This window comes from Schistosoma haematobium, chromosome 6 (genome assembly GCF_000699445.3).
Source record: "Schistosoma haematobium chromosome 6, whole genome shotgun sequence".
Classification (NCBI taxonomy): Eukaryota; Metazoa; Platyhelminthes; class Trematoda; order Strigeidida; family Schistosomatidae; genus Schistosoma; species Schistosoma haematobium.
Genome location: NC_067201.1, coordinates 12,702,564 through 12,729,394, shown reverse-complemented (window position 1 = coordinate 12,729,394; position 26,831 = coordinate 12,702,564). Strand labels below are relative to the sequence as shown.

General features: G+C 35.3%; 1 protein-coding gene across 1 annotated transcript; it reads left to right on the top strand.

The window, feature by feature from the left end:
* Nucleotides 1–355: 355 nt before the first annotated feature.
* Nucleotides 356–25,150, top strand: DESI1 (Desumoylating isopeptidase 1). The gene is made up of 10 exons (XM_051216874.1): nucleotides 356–576; nucleotides 615–706; nucleotides 2,848–2,957; nucleotides 10,414–10,628; nucleotides 10,683–10,744; nucleotides 12,695–12,851; nucleotides 16,855–17,051; nucleotides 18,889–19,143; nucleotides 22,006–22,093; nucleotides 23,297–25,150. The coding sequence occupies exons 1-10, from the start codon at nucleotides 504–506 to the stop codon at nucleotides 23,656–23,658; spliced, it is 1,611 nt and encodes a 536-aa protein (XP_051065501.1). The 5' UTR covers nucleotides 356–503; the 3' UTR covers nucleotides 23,659–25,150.
* Nucleotides 25,151–26,831: the final 1,681 nt, after the last annotated feature.

Genomic DNA, 26,831 nt, shown 5'->3' with positions numbered 1-26,831 from the left:
TGACCGACAGGTGCATGGGAAAGCTGCGTGTAACCTGGGGCAGCATAGTTCTCACTGGCTAATACCTTCATTTCATCAACAGATCGAACAGTTGACAGTAACTCACTGACCAGTTCAAATAACGGAAATGTCATCAAAGGCCGACTACAAAGTTTAGGAAGATAGAGTAGTCAACGAAAATCATACTCTTATTTATATGGTTTCGAAACTAGATTCATGTTATGCCATGTATTTGACCTGAATCAGTTTTGTACAATTACCGACCCGGTTTATAACGTTGTGTAAATTCAAGAACTAAATAAGACACCATGTTTAACCCGGATTCTCTTAGATTTGCGACGTTTCGAACGGTTCTACTTTAAATCCTCGTTGGCACGCAATCGTGAGTCGATACGGAAGTCCGGCAAGCGAACATTTATTCTAGTCCGTCCAAACCTAATTCCATTTGTTTAAATACCTCAAGTCTATGACTAAGACTTGGGTCCAATTTGTATGCTGTCGCTATGTCAGATGTTTTCTTGTACATTTATGATCTTTCAAGTGGCCTAGCTAGTGTTTTTAGTCCTGGTCTCTTGGGTATGCTAGATGGTTTCTTAATACTACTCCGAATTAAGGCAAGAAAATTGATGGAATATGGCATACTGCTTCTGTTTTGTATGATAAGGAATTTTTCTTTGGACAATCAGGAATTCAGTATTGTGAGCCAGTGAGTTTTAACCTAGAACGTGTTTATGTTCATTCAGTGAATTTAACAAGTCCTTTAAAGAAATAGCATTACATACTGTAATTCATCTACAAATTACAATATTGATATCTACGAAAATAATCAAGAATAATGTGCGTAACTTCGAGCGTGTTGATTAAAATCGTCTATTCACTAGTTACGGACTTTGATAGTCCAATTCTAGCTTTACGAAAACTTCAGAAAAGGCCGGTCGGTTGTATGCGTTCACTATTCATATCTGGGATCTGTCTAACAATTGACATCCTTATCCAATACATGTAAGGGAGTAGAGTAATTAAGAGATGGGTTTTAATCGATGTTTATTCACCAGAAAATACATCCAGTCTCATTATTTCGCGAGGTAGTTTTATCCTACCACAATAACTACCTGTAAACAGTTAATTTGTTACCCAATCATAACTAAAAGTACTCTAAATGGGTCGTTTGTATTTGTTTACTTTATTTCCTGTTTCTCAATATAATTGATGTGTAATAATTTTCCGTCCTCCAGTGTTCTGGTTTTCTGCTTCTGTTGGTTATATGCATCCTTGCTCTTGCAGTACAATGAATCAATCCACAAAATTTCGTGTCTAATTTCCATTATTGATACTTCGCTCGTCCAACATCCTTTTTGGTTTTAAGTTAGTTTTCCACTACTCATGTGAAGTTGGTCTTGTGTACTGCAAATCTACTGACCATCCATGTGCATACTGTATAAAAGGAATGATTTTTTAAAGATTCGACTTCAGAAACATGTAGTGGTCAGTATATTATTAAACTGCGGCCTCTGCATCTACTTGAACCGTACAAAAACTAATAACAGGGCGTTTTTTCTTCTCAGATGTAATTTCTAATCGCTTCCGGCGAATCAAAAAAGTGCCATCTCCGGACCCGCTACTATGTAATGTTATATCCAATAAAATTGTACTTGTCTCTTTGACGTATCTAATCAAAATGTTATTCACTACATGTTGGCTTTTTCCGATGTTTCGTATGAAGTGATTTTTATTCAATTTTGCATTTCCAGTCTTGAGGGTTTAGGGATCTTGTATGTAAGACAGTTATTTTAACGTTAGTTGTTTGTCCGGGGAAGTTGCTTAGGTGCTGAAAAATATATAAAACCCTTTAGAATGTTTTTTTTCTATTTAATAAGACCTAGGAGTCAGTGGTTCATGTGTTTGACTTGTAGTCACTAAGTGTCGGGTTGGAGCCCTGCCTCACCTTTATCTTCAAAATCTCGTTTTCTATTTTTTTTGTATTCTCTTCACTCAAGTTCATGTTCATCCTGATCTTCGTTTCCATCAACTCTGTTTTTGTATCGTTCCAAAGGATGGAAGGTTGGAATGATACATTTTGAAATTCTACATTGATATATTACTCTTACAGGTATATTTGTGCATTATGAGATATCGTTTACCGTTCACTTGTATAAAAATAAGTAATTTGTTTCAGGTAACATTGAATAATAAATTTGACCAACGGTAAAATCCATGAACATCTCATCCGTCGGTATACAACCTTATAACTGTCAAACTTTCACATTACGCTGACCACATCCTAGCGAAACAACAATCATTTTTGGGAGAGATGTGTGGTGACTCCCAAACATTTTATTCCATCAACTCACTTGTGTACCACTTGCTTTTATTGCCGTGATCAGGTGAAACTGATTCTGTTGCCTATAGCACCAACGTCTCAATCAACTGTATTTGTGTATCCATGCCTGTTGTCAAAGCAATAAATTTAGCTAGTTTGTGTTTTTTCACTCTGTTAATGCACTTCCATCAGTGGGCGTGAATTAAATTAGTTGTAAACAAAAATAATTTTAATTAAAAAGGCAATCTCTCGAGCTGGTTGGAAAGAACTAAATCACCAATAATTTTATAAAATTTGAGTGGTAAAGTTTGAGGATTTAGAAAAACCATTCATCAACACTGATTAGTTGGGATGGGACCGATCATCATGTTCAGATCATTTTTGGTTTTAACTTACAGAAGTAATTCATTATAAGTTGAACCTACTAACGTATATTTCTACTCGCGTAATTCACTTTGAATATGTTTTCTCGATAACGACACAATCGCCTTTTTCTGTCACCTCACTTTTCTCAATTTTTCTCCAAGTGCTCAACCTCTTTAGGAAATCCATTAAAAAAGCAATTCATGGGGAAGACACCATTGTCAGAATCTGAAATTTTCAATTATTTAGAGCGACTATCCAATACATTGTTCAAGTAAGTCACGTGGTCAATTATGAAAACACTTGTAATTTGATTATTTGGTTCCCATGTATGTTATTCATCAGTATCCTGCATAACTTTGCCTGTAGCTCTTCTAGGGCTACTGCCGGTCTCAATCCCACATAAAGGAGGTTTGGGTATGAAGTCAGCAACCCCATTTCGTAGAAAACAACCTTGCGAAAAAACACTGACCAGAATAAACCATTTAAACTCTGTCTTGGGAGTTGAAGGGAGAATTATGACACCTCATAATAAAATCCGAGATTCGTCGGAAGTCACGAGGCTGATGCCCCCTCTAACAACCAGAGCAACAAGTTTTATAGGTGCATAAAACGTCTGGACAATGTGGGAGACCAGAAGGACCAGTCAAATAGCTGAAGAAATGAGAAGATACAACTTGGCGGTTCTTGCTATTAGGAAAACCAATTGGAACCAAGCTGGATACAGAAAAACTAGATTCAGGAGAGGTGGTGTTGTATTGTGGTCATTAAGAAAAAAACACTTCGATCACAAGGAGTCCCGCTAGTGCTGTCTTAAGAAGCACATAATGCACTTATAGGATGGGAATCTCATCGATCCAGAATCGCCGAAGCATCCTTCAAAACAAAGAAGGGGGGAATTACAGTGAATATTATCCAATGTTATTCACCCACCAATGGTAGCAGTAACGACGATGAAGGTCAACTATACGAGAATCTGCAATGGATCATAGCGAAATGTCTAAGAAACAACTTGACAGCCCTGATGGGATAGCTAAACTCCAAAGTCGGAACGAACAACAACGTTTATGAAGATATCATGGAACGACATGAACTAGGAGAGAGAAACGAGAATGGGTAGAGATTTGCAAATCTATGTGCATTCAACAAACTGGTTATAGGCGGTACAATATTCCCACACAAATACATACATAAAGCTACATGGATCTCACTGGACCACACCACGAAGAACTAGATAGATCGAATTTGCATAGGTAAAAAAATCAGAAGGTAAGTGGTAAACTTGAGAACCAGGAAAGAAGCTGACATAGTTTCTGATCACCACCAACTGGTTGTGGCCAAGATGAAACTGAAACTAAAGAAGCATTGGGCAACTGAACAAACAGGATTACAAAGGTTCAATACAGCCTTCATTCGGCATACTGGTAAACTCAACGAATTCAAGGTAACTCTCGACAACAGGTTCCAAGCCTTACAGGATCTACTCAGCGAAGAGGAATCTACTATGGAGGACAACTGGAAAGGTATGAAAGAAGCACCAACTTCAACATGTCAGGAGGTTCTAGGTTGCAATAAGCATCATCATAACCAGTGGATATCTGTCGGAACCCTGGACAAGATTGAAGAAAAGAAGAACAAGAAGACAGCAATTAGCAACAGCCAAACAAGAGCAGAGGAAGTCGAGGCACGAGTTGAATACACAGAAGCAAACCAGCAAGTGAAGAAGAGCATTAAAGCCGACAAGCAGGAATATGTGGAAGAGCTAGTAACGACAGCTGAACAATCTGCAAGAGAAGGAAATATGAAGCAACTATATGACACGACGAAGTAATTGACAGGTAAATACAGTAGATCAGAGATACCGATCAAGGACAAAAAAGGTAAGCCAATCACTGAAATTCGATGACAGAGGAACATATTGGTGGAACAGTGTGAGGAACTCTTGAATTGACCAGCTCCATTGAATCCATGAGGTGTCGAAACAGCGCACCCAGACGTTGCTATAGATGTCACTCCACCAACGACGGAAGAAGTCAGGATGGCCATCAGACAAATGAAGAGTGGGAAAGCAGCAGGACTTGACAATATACCAGCCGATGCACTAAAGTGAGACTTAGAAGTAATGGCAAAAATACTCCAGTTCCTATTCAGGTAGATTTGGTAGGAAGAACAAGTGCTGATGGAGTGGAAGTAAGGATATCTGATCAAGATACCAAAGAAAGGAGATCTGAGCAAATATAAGAACGATAGAGGCATTACACCGCCGTCAGCACCAGGAAAGTTTTTCAACAGTGTTGCTGAACTGGATGAAAGACCCAGTAAAGACTCAACTTCGAGATCAACAAGCTGGATTCCGTAAGGATCAGTCGTGCACAAACCGAATCGCGACACTACGGGTCATCTTTGAACAATCAATTGAATGAACCTCGTCACTATACATTAAGTTGATTGACTATGAGAAAGCATTTGACAGTGTGGATAGGAAACATTATGGGAATTTCTTCGACACCATAAAGTACTTGAGAAAATCGTCAACATCATACGGAATTCATACAACGGACTATACTGCAGAGTGGTGCACGGAGGACAGTTGACAGACGCATTCCAAGTAAGGACCGAAGTCACACAAGGCTGACTACCTGTCCTTTCTCTTTCTTCTAGTGGTTGACTGGAATATGACAACCTCGACATCTGGGAGGAAGCACAGAATAAAATGGACATGTTGGATGCAACTAGACGATTTGGACTTCGCAGATGACCTGGCTCTTCTATCCCATACATATCAACAAATGCAGGTCAAGATATGCAATTTAGTAGTAGTCTCTGCACCAGCAGGCCTAAACATACACAAGGGAAAAAGCAACACTTTCAAATTCAACACAGAGTACACCAACCCAATCACACTTGATAGAGAAACTATGGAAGATGTGGGATATTTCACGCATCTGGGTAGAATCATCGACGATCGAAGAGGATTTGATGCAGACGTAAAGGTGAAGATTGGCTAAGCGAAGAACGCATTCCTACAACTGAAGAACATAAGGAACTCAAAACAATAACCAATATCAAAGTCACAATCTTTAATACGAACGTCAAGACAGTGAGTTATAGTGTACGTAGCTGAAACTTGGAGAACTACTACAACCGTCCTCAAGAAGGTATAAGTACTTATAAATAACTGTCTGCGTAAGATACTGAATATCCGTTGACCGGATAGCATCAGCAAGAGCCTACTATGGGAAAAAGCAAACCAGCTTCCAGCTCAAGAGGAAATTGGGAAAAGATGTTGGAAGTGGATAAGACACACATTCAGGAAATCATCAAACTAGATAAGGAGGCAGGCGCTAATCCTGAAGGGAAACGAAATAGAGGAAGACCAAAGAACACATTGACTCGGGGATTGGAGGCAGATTTCATAGGAGTGAATAGCAACTAGGATGGATTTTTCAGGACAGAGTTGGATGGAGAATGCTGATGAGCGGCCCATGCTTCTCCACGAGGGTTAACAGGTGTAAGTAATCCTGCATAGTTTTTGGGTAAACAAAGTAGGGCAGCTTTAATTAAATATCAACTAATTTTGAAAACAATAATAAAAAATAAGGTGACTCGTATTCACTTACCACGAAAAAACACAAACTATTCATTCGAAACAATCGTTAAGAAATCTGATTTGCAGCTACTGTGTCTGCTTCTGTTTGAGCAATCGGGTATTACTAGCCGTCATATTTACAGTATACGAATTTATGCCTCATAAACATGCATCCATTTTGATTTCGTAGAATACTTTGTTGTGGAAATTTCTTAGGATTGACAGTGATGAAGATGTGTTAGCTGTAGGGGCAGATTGGGCTATTACGAAACTTTACTATTCTTTAGTCAATCAGTTTGTATATCTGTAATGAACATATTATTATTATTATCATTATTGTAAGCTGCCATTTGGCTCGTTAATCATTGTTATGTTATTCACTGGTCAGAATCGTAGTCAACTTGATAATAAAACAAACTGTTTTAGTTACGTATATATTGGTACTTATATTCACCCATATTTAATGTCAAGCCTGACACAAATGTGCGCTAGTCCAAGTTGCCAAATCACATTAACGTGATGAGATGAATAGTAAAATAGTCCGAATCGTACAGTAGCACTGTTAGTGCGAAAGGCTAAGCTCTTTGAATATGGTTTGAAATGACAGAGCTCAAAGACATGTATGGAGGATTACCGAAACTCCAAATGTAGGGTAAGATAAAGAGTGGATAATTCTACATCATTTTGATCAATTGCTATCAGGAGTGATGGCTTGGTGTTTAGATCATTTATAAAAGTATAAAATCCTCTTCGTTTACTTTGGTTAGGATAACTGAGAGGGTAGGGGAAGCATCACTGATCCTCCCCATACAGTAAATTACGGTCAAAAACAGTATACATAAACTTTTATTTGGTAAGTACTTTAGCTATTTTGTACTCTATGAATCAGCCCATCAGATAACACCATTTTATCAAGGAATTCGGTTAGTCCCAACCACCTCAGTTGATGTCATCTTTGTCAAGTTCCCTATTGCTAACCACAGTGCTGTCTACGCGGTCGTTACACTGTGCGCCAGAAATGCTTCGAAGAGACCTATGATCAAGAACTATCATCTTATGTATGTCTTCTAGATTCACACATATTTTGCCACTACGGTGTAGGTGTCATTACCGAGATTCGACTTGGTAATTTAAAATAAATTGAGCAATACGTAGATAGTTTGTAGTGTCAGTCATTATTTTAAGCCCATAATATACCTTATTCTAGTTTTTGGACAAACCAATCTATTCATTCTACTTGAGTCATACTTTGACCTTGTCAATTATTCGCTTATCAGTCTTGACTATTTTTATATGAGCGTATATGTGTGTGTACACTTCATATCACATGTCTGTAGTTTATTTTGTCTGCCTATAAATATTTGAGTAACGCCTGGCTATCTCCAGTGTGTGTCATTTTGCTTTGTTCTATCGCATTCACTTTACATACAAAATATATGTATTCAAAGGCCATTCTCGTTAATTGACTTATCTAAATTCCGTAATATTGAATAACGTGATTTAAGTCGATGATTATATACGAGGATAGGTGATAACAAACATTCGTACGATCTAAATGGAGTCAGATCAACGGGCCACTAAAAGTTATTAGTAAAAAATAATATATTTGTAACATCCCAATGAGTAAAGAAATTAAATTTATAAATTTTCGGACGTTTCGTGACTCAGTGTAGGCCATTTCTTCAGAGAATAAATGAACAAATTAAACTAGCATAATATTAAATTGTACACAAGAACAAAGCAACAATATTTAGTGTGACTAGTCAAAAATAGGTCTTGCGAAGTCAATGTTATGTCATTCCGGTCGAGGTGATTTATGTGAGACATGTTTGTGCAGTTGTGTTTATATATGTTCAAGGATGAAAAAAATGTGACATTTGTGGTGCGAATGGGTAGTTTTGAATTTATATGTACGATAGTGGTGTGAGATGTGAATAGAATCAAACATAGTGGCCCGGATAGATGGTCCAAGTCAGATGGATGGTGAGGCTTTCTTTTCAATTGAAGGCTGTAGGATTAAGCAACATATGGAAAGCTTCAGCTACTCAACTTTCTTTGTAGTTGGAAAAGTTTTTTTGTATTATGTTGATGCTCTTAATATCGACTTGATGGTTATTGACAATGTCATGAACAGCTATTGTCGATGTAATTTGAAATCTTTCCAGTTCTATGGGATTGTTAGGCGATTTTTCTGTGCACCTAAGATGTTCTTTAGCTCGAGTCAAAATTTCACGAGATGACTTTCCAATATAGAAGGCATTGCAAACGAAACATCCTAATATGTAGACAAAATTCTGTGTTGATATAAAGGGAATTATTTCCTTTATGCGGACTAAAACATTTAGAAGGGTGTTCGTTGTTTTATAATATATTTTAATTTGGTTTTATTTTAAGGCTCTTTAAAATTCTGTTGTACCATGGCGGTGCGGTAAAACTACAGTACCAATCCATTGTATTTCATTCGGATTATTATTTAGCAGTAAAAGGTCTCGTTTTATTGCACTTTTAATAATCGTCATAGCAACATTACTAAATCGTAAGATGCCACTTATATGCTTTCGTACTTTTTGTCTATCCTCATCAAATATAATAGTCTTGTTTGCTTTTCTAAAGAGATTTAGGGCTAGAGAGATTTTCGCACCGAATGGATGTGCTAAATTGAAGTCGATATAACGGTTTAAGCGCGCTGGATTTCGGTAGATAGTTAGATTTAAAGCTCCACTTTGATTCCTTTTAACTAAGCAATTTAAAAATGGTAGCTCACCGTGTTCATTTTGATTCTCGTTCGTACAGAGAGAAAGAATTAGTTCGCAAAAAGAAAATCAAAAAGTAATTTTAATCTCACGGTTTTAAGGGAAAACAAAGAGTGTACACACCTATGCCATTGTGACCGATTCTGAGCCATGTCACCCAGTCTCCAACCACTGGTTACGGTAGTCGCGCGGACCCCAACCAAGTAATCTGCATCTATCAACATGGCTCAGACCAGAAGTTAGTGGCTTTATGGATTGATGCTACGTTTTGATTTGGCCGCCCCTAACATTCTTTCTACCGTCTCCAACACTAGTCAGCATCACAAGCCGTGGTAATCGGTGGTCGGGCATGCGTAACACGTGGCCCAACCATCTTAGTTGATGAAGGTTTACAATCTCACCAACTGATTTACCACCATTCTCCAATACCCTGCGTCTAACCCCATTATTACTTATCCGGTGATCCCAACAGATACTGGCAATATTTCTAAGACATCTGTGATCAAATACTAGTAACTCACGATTATCATCTACCCTTACTGGTCATGTTTCGCAGCTGTGAAGTAATAGAGTAGTACGGAGTGGGCTGAAATCTGGGAAAGTTGAAATTACCATGATCTATCAGTCGTGTGGAACAAATACAGTAACGGAGTGAACAAACTTGTTTTATTCACACGACAAACAAAAACATTGGACTAATCGGGTTATTCGTAATATTATCACATGAGATTGTAGTGATTGTTGAATTTGAAGCTTCTCATCACTAACCAACTTCGGTTAGACCTTCTCCAAAAACCAGGAAGCGTTGGACAGCTGATTCGTCACATTGTCGGTGCTAAGGCGACCACAGGTTGTCTACCTTCTGCCATTAAATGTTAGTTCATTCTCTAAAGGATGGCCTCGACAATGTTTCCGCATTAACCTCTTCTGTTAAATAATTGTTTTTTCGTCTAGTTTGCTAATTTTCCTATATCCTAAAGTCATATTTTGTTGTTATACATACAGAGTTGTCCCACTTCGAATTTTACCTTCGGAATATCAAGCTTATCCTGTTCTTCTGTCTTCTCTCTGCACCCCGTCGCTATGGCGATTATTGTTGGTGTTATTAATCAATAGCCGCAATTAGTTACTGTAGGACTAATCGCAAATTATAACAGAGGGACTCCTCTACAATATTCGTCCATGAATCAACCAGAGGTTGAACCCATGACCTTCAAACATTAAATGGGGTGGGGTGGGGGGGCGTTTAAACTTTTGAGTACTTAATTGATATCCAATGGTTTACATTTCTGACTTCAGTTCATGTTATTAAAATGTGTGTTGTATCAATGAATTGATCTTAAATTTTCAAAGAGATATGATTATTATTGCTTCATCTGTTTTTTTAGACCAGGCGATTATTCACTTTTTGAACATAATTGTAACACCTTCAGTGAACACTTTATATTTCACCTAACTGGACAGCATATCCCATCGTATATATTGAACTTACCTAATGAAGTTTTGTCTACATCATTTGGAGCTTCATTAGGTTCAGCTTTGAATGTTCTGTCGGTTGGAATCAATTCCAAAACACGTTTGAATAGTATTAAAGAAACTCCATGTATGTGTTGTGTTTCATTATTATGATAACTGAAATTTTAAAAAATATTTATAGCTAATAACGATAAACATACATACGCTGATATTATTAAATCTTTTCGACCAATATTTTTTGATGTAAGTGTTTTGTGGTTGATTTGTTTGAGCTTTTTTGAGTATTTTATTCATTTAATTGTCTATACTAAAATATCTCATGTAGTTGATTACTATCACTATACTGGCTCGATTGTCAGGTACGCTTTTGCGCAGTTGGCTTCAAACCGCATTATAAGTGCGAAAGATGAAGTTATTCTCTAGTTAACTAAATCGAAGTAGGTAGGTTGAATGGGATTTGAACCTGAAACTTAATAATTTAAAGTTGCATAGTGTAATCACTGAGCCACCGCTTCACTTGTAGTAAACTAGCGAAGTTCATGAATAAGACTGTTATAAGGTTGATTTTCAAAGTTGATTATAAATCTCACTTATCAACTTGAAACTTTATACACAGCCTTGATGTATATTGTTTGTATATGCGTGTGGGCGGTTGTGATACTGCTTTATTGCTGAAGAGGAAGTAGGCAGTGGTGAGAGTCTGAGCCTGGGTTTTGTGAGTTGAAAGTCGGGTGCGAAGTTGTACTGCCAGCTGTATTGGAGCGTGATGTCAGTAAGGTATTCCTCTCAGGAAACCAGGATTCCCATTGTCATTACTCTCTCATGACGGAAGGAGAGAGTTAGGGAAGGTCGACTAGAAATTGCACACCCCATTTCGCCCTACGGCTTTCTGTCGCTGGAGGTACGGGCATTCAAATACTTTACCTTTAGGTAGGCCACCATCTTCAATAGAATTAATCATAGTTAAAAATCAATAAACCAACGGTTTACTTAGGCTTAGTTGGTAATCAATATATCGTACAGTTTATTATTGTATGGAAAGTGAATGCAAGTTTGTTTTACTATTTTCACTGACGTTGAAACGAATGTGAATAATGAGCTTTAGCTCACGAGACCAAAGGTCATGGGCTTCATTCTCTGTGGCAGGGTCGTGGAAGCTCACCTCTGAGTACCATGCTAGGATGAAACAACTGTCCAGTGCTTCCTAGTTTTCATTGGTGGTCTAACTAAGAAATTAGAAATCTTTTGTCCGTAGACTTCATGCAAAGACCATGTTCACATTTTATATACTGCTAAATACTATTGGTAGATATTTTTAATTTCAATCAAATTTAATCAGACTTGATAAACAACAAACGAGCGGAACAACAGTATCACATAGGAAGTTTCAACACAAGTAGTTTATTGCGTAAAAAGATTCCAAGTATCTTGGTTTTCCGCAAAGCATCAGGCCCATAGCTCAGTGCATAGAAGATTTACATGGTTACCAAGGTTTTTTGTGTCCAATTTATCTGGAAATCCTCTGGTTTTTATAGATCTAACTATAGACAAGATTTTGATTTCTGGAATGTTTTTAGATGCTATATACTCTCATTGTTGAATTAATTGGTTAGAAGTAACGGGTTCACATGTAGTCCTAATGTGAGACGTAATTATTCAACAATTTATATATAGTAAATATTTACTCATTATTACATGAGAGTGTCTCGAAGTTGAAAATCAGATGCAGTAATAATTAATTAAATGAACAAAGTCATCCATGAGTTATTGATTTTTCAATGAGACTAAAAACCAATTGGAGAAATATCTAGTGTTAAGAGGGTTATTTATCCGCATTATATATAAACTGTTTCATGACATTTAGTTACCCTTTGATACAGTAGTTTATATCTCGGTACTAAGTTTTCAAAAACCTTGAATATCTATACCTAATACTGCCTTCAGTGATATATCACAATAACTTTGAACTAACGAATGCAGTTGATCTTGAGTTCTGATTAACGTAATCAAGTCCCTTAATTCGACCATAAGAGAAATTAATTGAAAACTGTAATATTTATTCATTTACTTACATGTTAGTTTCAACAGTAATTAAGTAGACAATGAATTTTGACTAGCGATAATAATGATAACATTGAAAAAGTCGTCCCTGTTTATCATATCTGTGTGTATGTATGTATATTTCCTTTTCAGGAACCTTTATCCTCAGAACTTCTTCCTCATCGTATATATTTGTTATGGCCAGCTGGGGGAAATTCAAGTTTACCAACTTTAGCTTCAGAGTTATCAAGAGTACTACTTCATGAGAACACGGAAGTAAAATGTGCTGAAGAATGTTCACCTCTACTTGGTGTGTGTTTATTTGTATACCTTGTTTCTGCGATGTTATATGTAATTCCTATTTTATGGTGTTTTGTTAGTAAAATGTTTAGATTAGTAGTTAGAGTTGATAATTTTCAGTGTCATGATATGCTATTTGTCCACAGTTTGAAGTAGAGAATCACTTTTCCAAGTCATGAAGGATAGCCAATGTGGGATGTTTTTGATACATATAAATTTTCCAGAACTGATTCTTGTAAATTGAATTGGAACCAACACTTATCTGACTCATTCAGACTTTTTGTAATGCTTTATTCTGGGTGCTGGTTTTTTAAAGTCTGTAATTTTCATAGAGGAAGAATGTATTTGTAAGATCTCAGCGAAAAAATTTGAAGTAAATCCAACGTTTCGTCTGGCAATCTGGTTCAAGCTTTTCCAAGGAAAATATAATCAGACAACAAAATTATCGAATATGAATGGGTACTGTATACTGAATAAGTCATCCAATCAACGTGAACAACGTTTGAAGTATGTATTTACATTAGTATGTAAGAGACATGTGGTGTGAAACGAAAAGTGGTAAGATAACAAATCGTGTGTATACGTAAGTGATGTGAGAAGAAATTTCATTCAACTATATATTGTCTTCGGTCTGTGTATATTAAGAAAACATATCATTTTATATATGAACTGAATCAAAAATGTCACAGCATGCATTAAATGATAAATAAGCAAGATAAAAGACTGAATTCAAAGGGGAATGTATTTGTAACTGAAAGTTTGTGTTATTTTAATGTTCCAGTCAATTGTTTAACATATTCAGATAAGATAACTGATTTGAACCGTTGAACCTTGAAAAATCTTGGACCAGATTGCCAGGCGAAACGTTGGGTTTACTTCAAATTCTTTCGCTGAGATTTTACAAATACATTCTTCCTCTTTAATGTCTCACGTTAACTCGGCGCCCAAATATTACGAAACCATTCGTTCAAATTTAGACGAAAGTTTTTATTTATCTGTAGTTTTCATGGTTTTTTAAATTTGAAAAGACTCATCACACAGCACGGATTCAGAAGGCTTGATCGGGTTTTGTGAACTTACGTTACCTACGGCGTATGCGAGATACTCGTCTTCTAACCAAAGGGTGAGTCTAATGCGCTGCAGTTTGCTTCGTCCTACTTTATGGATGTAAAATGTGGAGATTAAGAGTAGAGAATATACGTAAGTTACTGATGTTTACGAAACATTGTTCGTGTATTTTGAAATCACGGAGTAAGTCATGTCTGGGTTAGGAATAGAGTACTAGGTAAAGATACAAAATCGATCAATGGGGTAGTAAATCTTCATCAACTGAGGTAGTTGTGACATATGTTACGTATACTCAACCACCGCCTACCTCTACGGGCGGTAGTATTTGGTGTAGGAGCAGGCCGGAAGAAAGCTAGGGGCGGTCAAACCAAGACGTGGCATCAATTCATGAAGTCATTGACAATTGGAGTGAGACATGTTAATACGTCTAGACTATCTGGTTGGAGTCCGTGTTATTTTCGCTCAAAATCGTTTGGAATGGCACAAGTACATCCATTCTTTGTCTTCTTCCAAATTCTGAGATCCTGGATTACCCACAACTTTTTTTGCTTTTATTTCATTAATTTATATTTTCTTTTTGAGTCGTATCTTTGATGCCCAATCTTTCCTACTACCTCAACTATTTTGGAACTTATTCTGATAACTTCATCTTTCTGTACCGATGTACATAAGAACAGGGTACATCCTACCTGTGATATTGGTTCGTTATTTCTGTAGTATCACGAAAGCTAACGAATTTGCACTGAAGTTGTGACTTAGATTTCGGGACTTGATTTTCTACTATTTCATTACCGGTTCAAAGTTCATCTAACCTACTGCTATTCGTGTAACCTATTTGCGTTGTTAACCAAATATGTCCTCTAGCTTATTGATTGAGCCTACTGGTTATTGGTCAATTGACTGTGATAGTGATTTATTCGGTAAGGAAAATTGTAGTCAATATTTTTCGCACTGATGTTAAATTGCATGACTGAATTATGCAAACCAGTGGATACTACTTTACATGGCTGGTGAAATCAAAATAAATGAAATGAGCTTTAAATCTGTAATTCATTAGTTAAAGATTGTGTGCTTTAATCGCTAAATCACAATCCCACTACAGAATTTTCAACGTTACAAGTTCAAGAAGTTGGGTGACGAGGGTGGAAATTTCACATTGGCCATCATTTCACTAAAGATTACAGGTAGATCTTAGTGGTGAGTGCAAACTGGTACAAAACCTAGACCCCGTAGACTATCAACACAAGTTCTCAATAGTCATTGATATATATTGGAATTTAATGTATCAGTTAGAATCCTAATATTGTTTGCTTAAAAAGCATCTGTAAAACAATAATCTAGACAAACTAATGATCTGAAGGGTTTTTAACTTATCTTACTCTATCCATTACATATACATTTTGAATCAGTACAATTTTAAGACTTTGCATGAATTTTCATGCGTATTTAAAGTCTACTATTGTCGGTCTGTTGTTCAACACTCGAAATGTTTACTATTTTGTTAAGCAGTTTTTGTAACATTGAATGCTTTTCTAGCATACATCACTAGTTCAGATTAAGGAGCGAAGTACGGGAGATATTGGTTTTCATCACCTTAAAATATATTTCTAAGAAATGTTATCTCATGAGTATTCTCTTGTAATAAACCTAACATAAAACCTATTTACCATGTGCGTATTTGTGTACTGCTTGGCTCTGAGCCACGTTCTAACTGTGAAGGCTAGTGATACTATCGTCTTGCCTAGACTGAAGTAGGTGGGGCAGTGTCCGAAACTGTCATTTAGTGGCTGAAAGTTGGATTTCTTAACTATCGTTTCGCTCTCCTATAAGTAGTCACTACATAGTTCTGTGAATTTTTCAAATCTTTCAACGCAACCCAAAACCTTCCGATCTCTTAGTTAAGACACTGCTAACGAGGATTTTCCAGTTTAATTCTGTGCTATCACCTATCCATTAATATGTAGGCACTATTATTGAATCATTCTTACAAGGAACATATACCTAACTGTATCTGTGTAGCCATTCAATTCAAAGTTAATAATAAATTCTCTTCAATGAAATAAGAGGAGTGTGGTTCTCTGTCCATCACTGTCTTCACTTTGTTTACTCATTAGGGATAACCCTACCACTGTTTTTTAACCTTAGGGATTGTTTGCGATATACATTTTTTGGTTTATTTCTCGTACACGTATCTTCACAAATATTTTGTTATACTGATGAGTCAAAAGTTTGGACTTAACTACAATCGAAACAAGTAAAATTTAGTCATCAATAGTTTATTTCTGAATGGTAAATTGCTGTAATTGTTATAAGAATATGGAGTAGGTGTAGTTTAATCGGAAAAGAAAATGTGAGCTACATATATCAAACGGAAAGGAGGCAATAGGAAACCCTGGATATAGGTTTCATATTATTTGACAATCGTCAGCAAGGTGTACCTGTGGTCTTGAGGAAACTTATGCCCTCTGTCGGATTCGATTCAGTGTTATTTGATCGACAGAACTCAATTGGCGCTAACAAGGATTCGACGTACATGGCACTGGTCACTACTCACTAACCAATCAATTGTAAGCAGTGAGATAAGCACAAACAATTGAGTAATTACGAAAAACAGTTGTATATACTTACCAGTCGTAGTGTAAATCTACGACCCCACCATGTGGAATCGAACCCAGGTCCTTCAATCTTGCGTACGAACGCTGAACACCTAGACCACTGATCCGAGATCCAATGTTGTGTCTAACTTTAATCAAATGGTAATATTGTATGACCATCTTATTCTGTTTTAGGTGGGTAACTGCCACCCACTTGACACGTTTGGACTCCACTGTCCGTTGCCTATCATTAGAATTACAGGAATTAGTCACTGCAAACCTTTATGCTGATAACTCAATAAATTACGTTATTATTACCTAGTCCTGTTGTTATTTTTTTTAAATAAACAGCATTGGATGAATTGATTACGGGTGATCAATGTCGGGCAGTATGTGAATTATTTCGTTTAGCTATATGGAAAGATCCTAATATATTGATGAATTTGTTCACTGATCCAAGACGTTTATTGCACAAATTAAGTACAGTTAAAACACCTTATGTAAAACCATGTGAATTTTACGATATTGAAGCATCTCGTGCAAAATTAGTAAGTATTTTCTGTGTTCTAAACTGACAAATTTTCTTTATATTATTTATTTATTTATATTATTTAATAATCAGGGTGTCTTTCAATTTCCTCCCTTCCCCTATTACCTACTTCAATGAATTTTGTCAATCCAAGAAGAAATCGTTTTATTCATTATTTAATTTTATAATCAGGGTATAACGAAATTATTTTTAGTAGATTTTCAGCTACATTCACTGTATGTGTGTATTCTTTGACAATTGCCATATGTATATCGATTATGAAATGAGCATACATAAGTAGATATCTTTTTTGGTTATTTGTGAAATATGGAACTTTAATTTTAGCAAATGGTAGTGGGTTGTGTCACACGCTGGCAAGCGTTATGATCAACACATTAAAGTATACACTTTATCAGTGCGAAAAAAAACTGATCAGTTAATTATAGTATTCACTGTAATATTACGATTCTTTGGGTTTAATATCACTTTGATTATAGCGTTTAGTATTAACTACTGAGCTATTAATCACTCCTATGAAACCGTTAATCAGTTGCAAGCAACATCGGACGTGGAACATGTGAATTGATTCATGTTTTTATATCACATTATGAACACAGAAAGATGGAATTATGAAGATGGATACTAAATTAGTAGAAGTAGTAGTATCAATGACGATAGGAGATCGTTAAGGATAAAGAATATGTATCAAGTGTTATATCCCGTTAAGAATAATGAACAGAAACTGTTGGAATATATTTCTGAACTAATACTATACGTATAATTTATTGTATAATTTTTAAGTAACTAAACCACTCATATTCGTGTTCTTCTTACTATAAGCTTTATTATTATACCCTTTACCATTCTTGAGTTATGCTCAGTCTACCAATTACTATCTCCCACATTCACAGACACATTAAGCTAAATCTTGTACAAATGTTGTTTCCTATTTTATGGTACGATGTGGTCTTGTTGGCTTGTATATAAACCCAGTATGTTCGAAATACATGACTTATATCTCAGAGGCTGAGGTTGGTGTTCTAGACTTAACAGGTAGGGCTAGGAGGGAAGCAGGCCCGATAAAGACTCTTGACTGTTCGTACAGGTTTTATGCGTCATTGGTCCGATCAATAAATCACTACTCTCTAATAGGTGGTATCATTACGTTATACATTAATAGGGTTACCTTCGTTATCTTAAATACTAGTAACTTAGGAATATACTCTACTTTTAAAAATTATGTTTCGCATTCGAAGTGATATGTACTCATTAAAGAATTGTAGGTATATATGGTCGACTTTTAATCACACTTTGTATGAAGTTTAGTGATATCCTACTCGGTTACCACAGCTGAAGTGATTCAGGGTTGAAACCTGGAACATGTTTGATTGAAAACCAAGTGCCCAAACTACTTTGGTGGATTTTCGTTCTTTGAGCTGGATGGTTCGGTCGTAGAGCTTTCAAGTAAAAAAGCCAACAAACGCATCATCCTAATATATATATAAAAGACATCAGAAATCAAGAGATTATTGCAGCTGTTTAGAATAGGTGTAGCACACGAACCAACAAAGTCATTTTAATCAATCTTATGCAAATCAAAGGGCAAAATGATAAAAGAATGAAAACAAACCGTTCTAGTTGCAGAAAACTCTATATCGGACAATGTGGATGCTCCCTTCATCTTCGACTGCACAAACATCAGTTAGTGTTCAAAGGCCAAGACACATATAGTCATTTATATTAATACAGAGGAAAGTACAAATCTTAGTGTATAAACTAAATTTCTTTCTTTTTTTAGTGATCGATGTTTTCGCTTGCTTATCTTTTTTAACTATTGTCTCTGTTTTTCTTTTCAGCTGTGCAACTGTTTAGGTTTATCATTGAATTGGACAATTATGCGTGATGATGATATGAAGTTAGATATCAATAGTATTATGCAAATTAGTTTAACCCTGTTAAATCATGATGTTGAAAATCATTTATCCAAAGAGATTATGGGATCCGCTTCCACACCATCAACAGTAATAACACCTAGTTATTTACCAAATTTATTGCCAGAACATAAACTGGTCGGTTTAGCATTAGCCCACAATGTTTCCTTATATCCAACGGTGAGTTGCGTTTTTTTAAAAATTAAGATCACTAAACAATCTAAGTTAGGCATATATATATATATATATATATATATATATATATATATATATATATATATAGAGAGAGAGAGAGAGAGAGAGAGAGTTTGAGGTCAATCAGATTGTAGGGAAGATACCTCCACATTCTGCTGATGACCAAACTATTGCATTTTGTTTTTGCTGTGTATTTCCGTCCAATGATACTACCAGCCTGAATAATTGTGAACAGTTGTATAGGACCTAGCATAAATAATACAAGGACCTAAGTTGTTACACTTTAAATCATTGAAACGAATGAGAATAAATATAATTTCTAGCAAAAATATAACGTCAGAATAATAATATCAGTGATGTAGTGAGAAAAATTTGAGTGAACAGAATGAGATAAACAACTATCCAAGTGTTGGGGATGCTAAATCCCTAGAAATCACTTGGTAAACATCTCATTTTTACAATTTTATTTTGGAAATTTAAACTTCTCATTTCCGCCCCAAAACGCCCACTTTTACCTTCAGTTTGTATTTCTCACTTGGAAGGACTTTAATAAATGTCATTGCTTCGTTTCCTCCTTTAGTACACTATTTTGTAACGTTTTCCAAGGGCAGTTTTGTACTGTTTATATGCTCCCAAGTTATGTACTTGTTTATTCGTGTTTCCGGGTTGCTTGTAGAATATACATTTCCCTCGGCTGAATCTGGTCTTTTCCCTCTAGTTGGCAGGACTGAGGCGCAGTGGAATAGTTTAGCTTGTCCTATTGTTTTATTGCTGACTTTTGTTGAGTTTACCGGTTTTAGGTGATATCATAATCTCTTCAAACGTAGCACCAAGGTAGAAATCGCTTGTAAATCTACCTATATTGAGTGATTCTATTCATTTACAAGCCCCGTAACAGTAGATTTCCATTAGTTTATAGATCTTTACGTAAAACTTTGAACTTTTTGTTGGACTTCAGAACAAGGCAACTTAAATTGATGCCTTTATCTTACTTATCACACGTGGCATATTTCAAATAAGTCAGTGTACTCGAATTATATTTTTTATTTATAATATGTGATATCTTAGTTGTTGGTTAGAGACTTTAAAAGATATGACTCAAAATCGTTTGGAATGGCACAAGTACATCCATTCTTTGTCTTCCTCTAAATTCTGAGATCTTGAATTCCTCATAACTTGTTTTGCTTTTAATTCATTAATTTATATTTTCTTTTTGAGTCGTATCTTAGATGCTTAATCTTTCCTATTAACTCTGATGCTGTCACTACTTCAACTATTCTGGGACTTATCCTGATAACTTCATCTTTCTGTACGATTGGGGTATGGCAATCTGAACTAATGTACATACTTACAGGTTCTACGTTGCGACTGACTGACTCTTAGTTATTGGCTGTTACAAACTATCATAGTATGTTTTTTTCAGTAGTAATGAAATACACTTTTAAGGGTCTATTTTTTCGTTGATGGTGGGGAAGGATTTTAAAATCTTTTGGAACAGCTGGATGTCATCTATAAAATCATTTTTCCTGGTAGGCATATTTATCTACTAATGTTGTCAGGATCTCTACTACATAATTCAAAATTTATCTTAGCTTTGTAGGAAATTATTCATTCGTAGAATTAAATCGACACATCATGTCACTAGATAAACAATTGATTAATTAATTGTCAGTTTTTCTGAGTTACTCTAAGGGATTCTAGTTAGGCGTATTAGAAAAATATTAAATATTAACATACTTTAAGAGGTTAACTGGTCTTATTTCAAATTGGTTCCAATATTTCATCATTTTAACGCTGTTCGCTTTCTTATTACATTTGGAATAATTTCAAGGTGTGATTGTCTTATTCTAGACAATTACTTATACAGTTAGCTAGTTAACTGATCACTAAGGCCAAGGTAATCACGCTTTGAATATTCAATTCAATGTGTAATTAAAACAAATAAAGATTTCATTTATATGGTCTACTTGAAGCTAATTCAGTATGGTGAAAAGAAATTAAAAGTTCTTATTTCAGTTAACTGAAAAAAGGGTTACCAAGTTGTGTGCATTGCTGTTATGTATCAACATATACTTACAGTGTCCTTTAGAAATAGGATAAGAAAAAAAATTGAAGTGGTATTACATCATCCAAAGTGGATAAATTCAATAAGATAAATGTTTATTTGATGTTTTATTAAGTAAATTATAAAATTTTGAGGGTAATGATGTTTATGGGATTTATTTAATCATTATTATTCACGTATGCAGAGAGAGTTCTCATTATGAACTGATGTCATTTAGTGTAAAACCAAGGAGCCCAATAGACAGTTGGTTCGATATAATCATTCTGAGATGAGAACACACTTCATATTGTGAGCTGGTTTCTACAAAATCTCCCCAAACCAAATTAATAGCTGTGTGCTTGTTAAACTTTCCGCAACAATTCTTGTAGGAGGTCTTAACTGATAAAATGAATGCATATCAGGAGTAAAACTCATCACCAATGACTTCGTGAATGACAGTCACTCGTTATAAACTAGGGTTGATAAATATGGATCACTCTCTTGAATAGTAATATGGACCTGAGACGACCTGAATGTCTTCGCTTTTGTTCTCGATGTATTCATTGCGCTCACTAATGAAGAGTTTCAAGCTAGAATAAAACATATATCTAGTGTTTTTACTGTTTTCTTTTAAAAGAATAATTTGTAGTCAGCATCAGTAGTCCCTCTTGAGAACTCTATCTCTACATACACTAAACCGATTTCCACAACTATCCTTTTTATCTAAATTATTAATTAAATGATTGGTTTCCAACTTCTCTTTATTTTTTTCATGTCAATGTCGATTCGGATGACTATGATAGCTCAGTGAAAATGAAGCGTTAGAACTGGGAAGTTATTTGTTACATCTAGCTGTAACAAGTGAAAAATCATTTAAATATCCAATCGATAGTAAGTTAATAATTTTTTTCTTTTTTGGACGTGAGGGTTAGTTTCTTTTAAATTAAACATAGATTCTAACTTGAAGTGGAACCTATGACTTAATGGTTAAGGTGTTCAGCTTTCAATCACTAAGTAAGTCCTCACTCCACCTAGCTCGGTCCCGAGCAACCCGGTGCAGTAGCAACTAGCTGTCATCACACCCAGAGTGTGGTTCATATTCAAGTACCTATTGAGGAAGTTAAATATTGAATCTTATTTTAACTTGATATAATATACTGTAAAATTAATAAAATATTATTGACAGTTAGAAAATTTATACTGTTCTTGTTCTGGCATGGTAATACTATCTTAATCGATATAAAGCCTGGGACAGATATACTCATCAGGTTATTCTAGCAAAGGCGAACAATACTTCTAAGAAACCTGTGATTTGATACTTACACCCTACATATTTCTTTTATAGGCTGTTTTGTTTCACAACTATATTGTAATTCAGGGTGAACTGTTGTGCAATATAGTCATCCCAGACGGACATCTCGTACTCACCACATGTGACACAAGTCGGTAAAAGCTAAGGGTGTTTTACGAATCCATGTCGAGATTTAGTCAGTCACCAACCCTCCAGAGTTTATGAGATTTCAAAAATTAGTGAATCTACCAACACAATCAGATACTGCATTCCCTAAAATCAATTTAAAGGTTGATGAAGACCAGTCCTGAAACAGTATTTTGCATTCAGAAGGGGAGAAGGACATCCTAAACATGCTTGCATCGTTGCTTAAGGCTATCAGAAGACTGAATTTCGTCAGCGTCTTCATCAAACAAAACTATATCATCTTCATATTTTAAGTCAGTAATCTGATTTGGTAGGAGATCAATCCCTGAAAAGTCAGAGGAAGAAATCGGTATTTCTAGAGATTTTTCCATATAAATGGATAAGTAAGGGGTGTTGATGAACAACACTTGGTGCTATCAGTTCTGATAACAGCTCACTATAGGTATTTTCAGACAGCTCGTGCTGTATGGTCACATTACCAAGTATCGTCTATTCGACGCCTTATATCCTAATATACTTTGAAACTTGATTAATATTCTTAGAACCAGTCACTTTTATCCCTATTGTAATCAATCACTGATTATAATTAATAAAAACCCGATTTTTCCTAATTTAGATTTACTTCTGTTTTTATTTATTTAAACGAAACATTTTAGCAATTTATTTACTGCGTACAATCTACTTCTTAGCTGTACGATTTTCAAGTCTTGCTGACTTAGCCAAATGTTATGATATTGAAACATTTCTTCATGAACTCATTAATGAAAGACACTATTCAAATCATAATGTAATCCCGTCGTCATCATCATTAAACTCGTCAACTGTTCCAAACGAACACAAACACCAGGGTGACTACAAAATTAGTTTATCTCAGACCACAAGAACAAGCAGTCTTTTTCAACCTCCAAAGAATATAGAAAGTGGTATTGAATCAGATTCATTGACAACTTTCGACTTTTTGATCGCTTCAAAACTGCTGAATTTCTTATCAAGTAATTGTGAATCAGATGAGATATAACAAAGCGCCATTAATTTGTGAATAATTTCAAAGTGAATATACTATTCTTGTTAATTTTAGGAAGTGACTTTTTATTTTTACCGTTTTCAACACCATCAGCGCTATCATCATCATTACTGTCATTGTTATTACTTGAAAGTGATTTACGTTTATTTTTTCACCGATTAATTTTCAATATTCATTCTAATATATTTTATTCATCCTACTTTCTGTTTCCTTCTCGACGTCAATTAATTAAGTTCTCGTCCAATATTCATATTGCTCGTTTTCTTTAATGACATTGAGAATATTATATTTTACTATTGAAAATAGACGGCTTTTTTTCTTACATTTCTTCTTATTTACTATTGTATTTAATTGTTTCGTTTTGTGTGTGTATGTGTCATTTTACCATTAGTTGTATTAGTGATATAGATGCCGAATCGTTGTCGACATAATGCGGTTGACTTGGTCTTTTTCACGAAATATTTGGTTTATATGAGTATAAGTGGTTTGTAAATTAGAAGACACTGTACAGCTGTTTTGTCGTGGTATGTTAATCCTCAACAGTATACAGCCATGACCCCGCTTCCGGTAATAGAAGCTAGAACTTTCAGATCTCGCGATTAGCGATTAACCTTTAATTTATCAAGTCAACATACAGTGGTTTGTATTCTTAGTTTCGATGCCTGGTGTGGTTGTAGGTGTCTACTGCTGACGATTTCACAATATTTCAGTTTTTTAGAATCAATATTAAATAAATTGAGATATGGGCTTTAAAATTGTATGTATATATGGACGTATGATGAATACGATGTTAGAATAGCTATCCGCGATAATAATATTTGTAAAGACACCTCCTATCGACGACTTTGAGGGACTTATTAGCTAATCAAAGAGCATCAGTTACGTAAGAATTGTTTAATAAACAGTTTTCACATAATGGAAGAACATTCACATTATTGGATTATCTATGATAGTAAACGGAAAAGGGTTGAGATTTGGCATTCGAAGTCGGAGTAGAGCTATGAGACTGGGTTAGGAGTGCTAGAGTTAGGTGCATAGGTTAGGATGGAAGAATACTTTTTATCTACAAAAGTATCCTTTACTACTCATTGAGTCGCGTCAAACGCTCACAGATCTGTGTTAGAATCAGTTATTCTTTATAACGTAACTTAAGCACCATCTTGTATTTACTGTATTGTTGGACAAAAGATATTTTATTATTCTAAGAACTAGATATTGGCAGTTTTCAATCAGGTGTTAGCCCCTTGCCATTAATTTTTGAATTTCGCGCAACAACTCCATACCATCTTAAATCTGGTTGACTCGTGAATATAGCATATTTTTGCCAAAATATCTTCAGCAAAGCATAGTAATAATTAATAGATTAATCTTAATTCAAGTTGTTAGATATCAATATAACTGTATCCTAAAAGGAACGAATGTTGCTTACAACAGAATATACAAAACAAATGGATACACTGTTTCAAAACTTTGCTCTTGTTTCAAGTACCCTAACGTTACAAACTTTAATATTACTATAAATACAATTTTACATACTTTAATTCTAACTTTAAGAATGTAATTTTATGAGTTAGTATTATTCAAATTAATAAATACAGTATTGATGATACCTAACGAATATGTAAAATACACAGTATTAATCCTCCCTTAGATATTCTACATCGTAAACAATACATTTACAACCACTTTATATTTATGACTAACTTTCAATGTTTAATTTCTTGCTATCTTAAACATATTTATCGTAAAAGGTGTTATGCTAAAAGTTATGTTTTATGTAAAGTTAACATTTTAAATCTGATTGATAAATCCAAGTGACTATTATTTATCAATTTTGGGTTGTGCAGTTTGTTGAAGTATATTGATATCATGAACCGAACTAAGCTAGACTACTATTGAAAAACTGGAAGCGCTGAACGTCCGTTTCGTCCTAGGATGGGACTTCTTAGCAGTGCACACCCACAAATTCACATACGGGGATCGGACATAGGATCAATCACGCGCGCGAACTCTAGGCCACTGAGTAGAGATCCAACGGTGTCTATATCTAACTTACTGATATAGAATGCCTAGTGATTCTAGAACAAGTGAAATGACCTAATTTTTCATTTTACAAATCCAGATATGTATTATACTGCTGCATGGCCAGGCGGATCACATGTCTTCATAATAGTAAATAGGAAATGTAAATACAAGGGCCTATTGTAAATCAGTTTGTTAGGCGTCTGGACTAAATCGTTCCTCATGTAACTCATCATATAATAGGTATGATTTCTACATGCACTCACTCTTAACAACATAGCCACCCAATTCCCTTAGTCCTGTTTCTCTCGCATAGTTAGGCATTTAAGAAACGTTAAGTCGCTAAATCAGATTGTGAGAGAGAATGTATGACTCAATACGAGGATTTCCGTATTATGCTTAAATGGTCCGTATCAGAGGACGCCATAGTACGAGGGCCCGCCAACATAGTCGGTGTTTGGACATACTTAACATATATCCCAACCAACGCAGTTGATGACGATTTACTACCTCGTCAATCCGTCTGTCATATTCACCCAAAATACACGAGCGATGCTTTGAAGACGCTTGTGATAGAATACTAATAACCTAAGAATAACCTCTATTCTCGATAGCCATGTTTCATGCTCATGGAGTACAACAAAGCGAACTGTTTTCCATCCTTTTACTGCAGACACATAACTCGCATGCTCCACGACAGACGCGAATTGCCAAAGGTCAACCAAGCTTTATAAATCCGTGCCGAGATTTCGTCAAGACTGATAAGACTTTCAAGAGAGCTGATAAGAGAAATTCTAATTGTATTCTTAAATATATGGGTTATATCTGTTGCCATAAATAATCTAGTATACTGAAGTAAACCGTGATATATAAATGTTTCTTACAATGTTCTGCTCTTGTCTGCAATATTTGTCTCAGGATGTACGCATGAAAAATCCCGTATAAAAGACAAAGTAAACAAGTTAATTAGAATGTGTAATTGTTCTAGATTTCATGACAGATTTCGTGTGAAATTGGTTAGTTATATTAAATAATCACCCTATACTTAGAATTAGTCTATTATGTTAAGGAACAAGTTCTGTTGAACAGTTTTTGAGCATAATAAGGCATTCAGTCACTGTGCAACTGTTAACAACACGTTATTA

What these genes read in the sequence shown, in the direction of transcription:
- DESI1 (XM_051216874.1), top strand. Translation starts at nt 504, where the DNA reads ATGTCAGATGTTTTCTTGTACATTTATGATCTTTCAAGTGGCCTAGCT. An exon ending in CTATCCAATACATTGTTCAA is followed by an intron (nt 2,958 to 10,413) that starts GTAAGTCACGTG and finishes CTGTTTTTTTAG; the next exon opens with ACCAGGCGATTATTCACTTT. An exon ending in TAGTATTAAAGAAACTCCAT is followed by an intron (nt 10,629 to 10,682) that starts GTATGTGTTGTG and finishes AAATATTTATAG; the next exon opens with CTAATAACGATAAACATACA.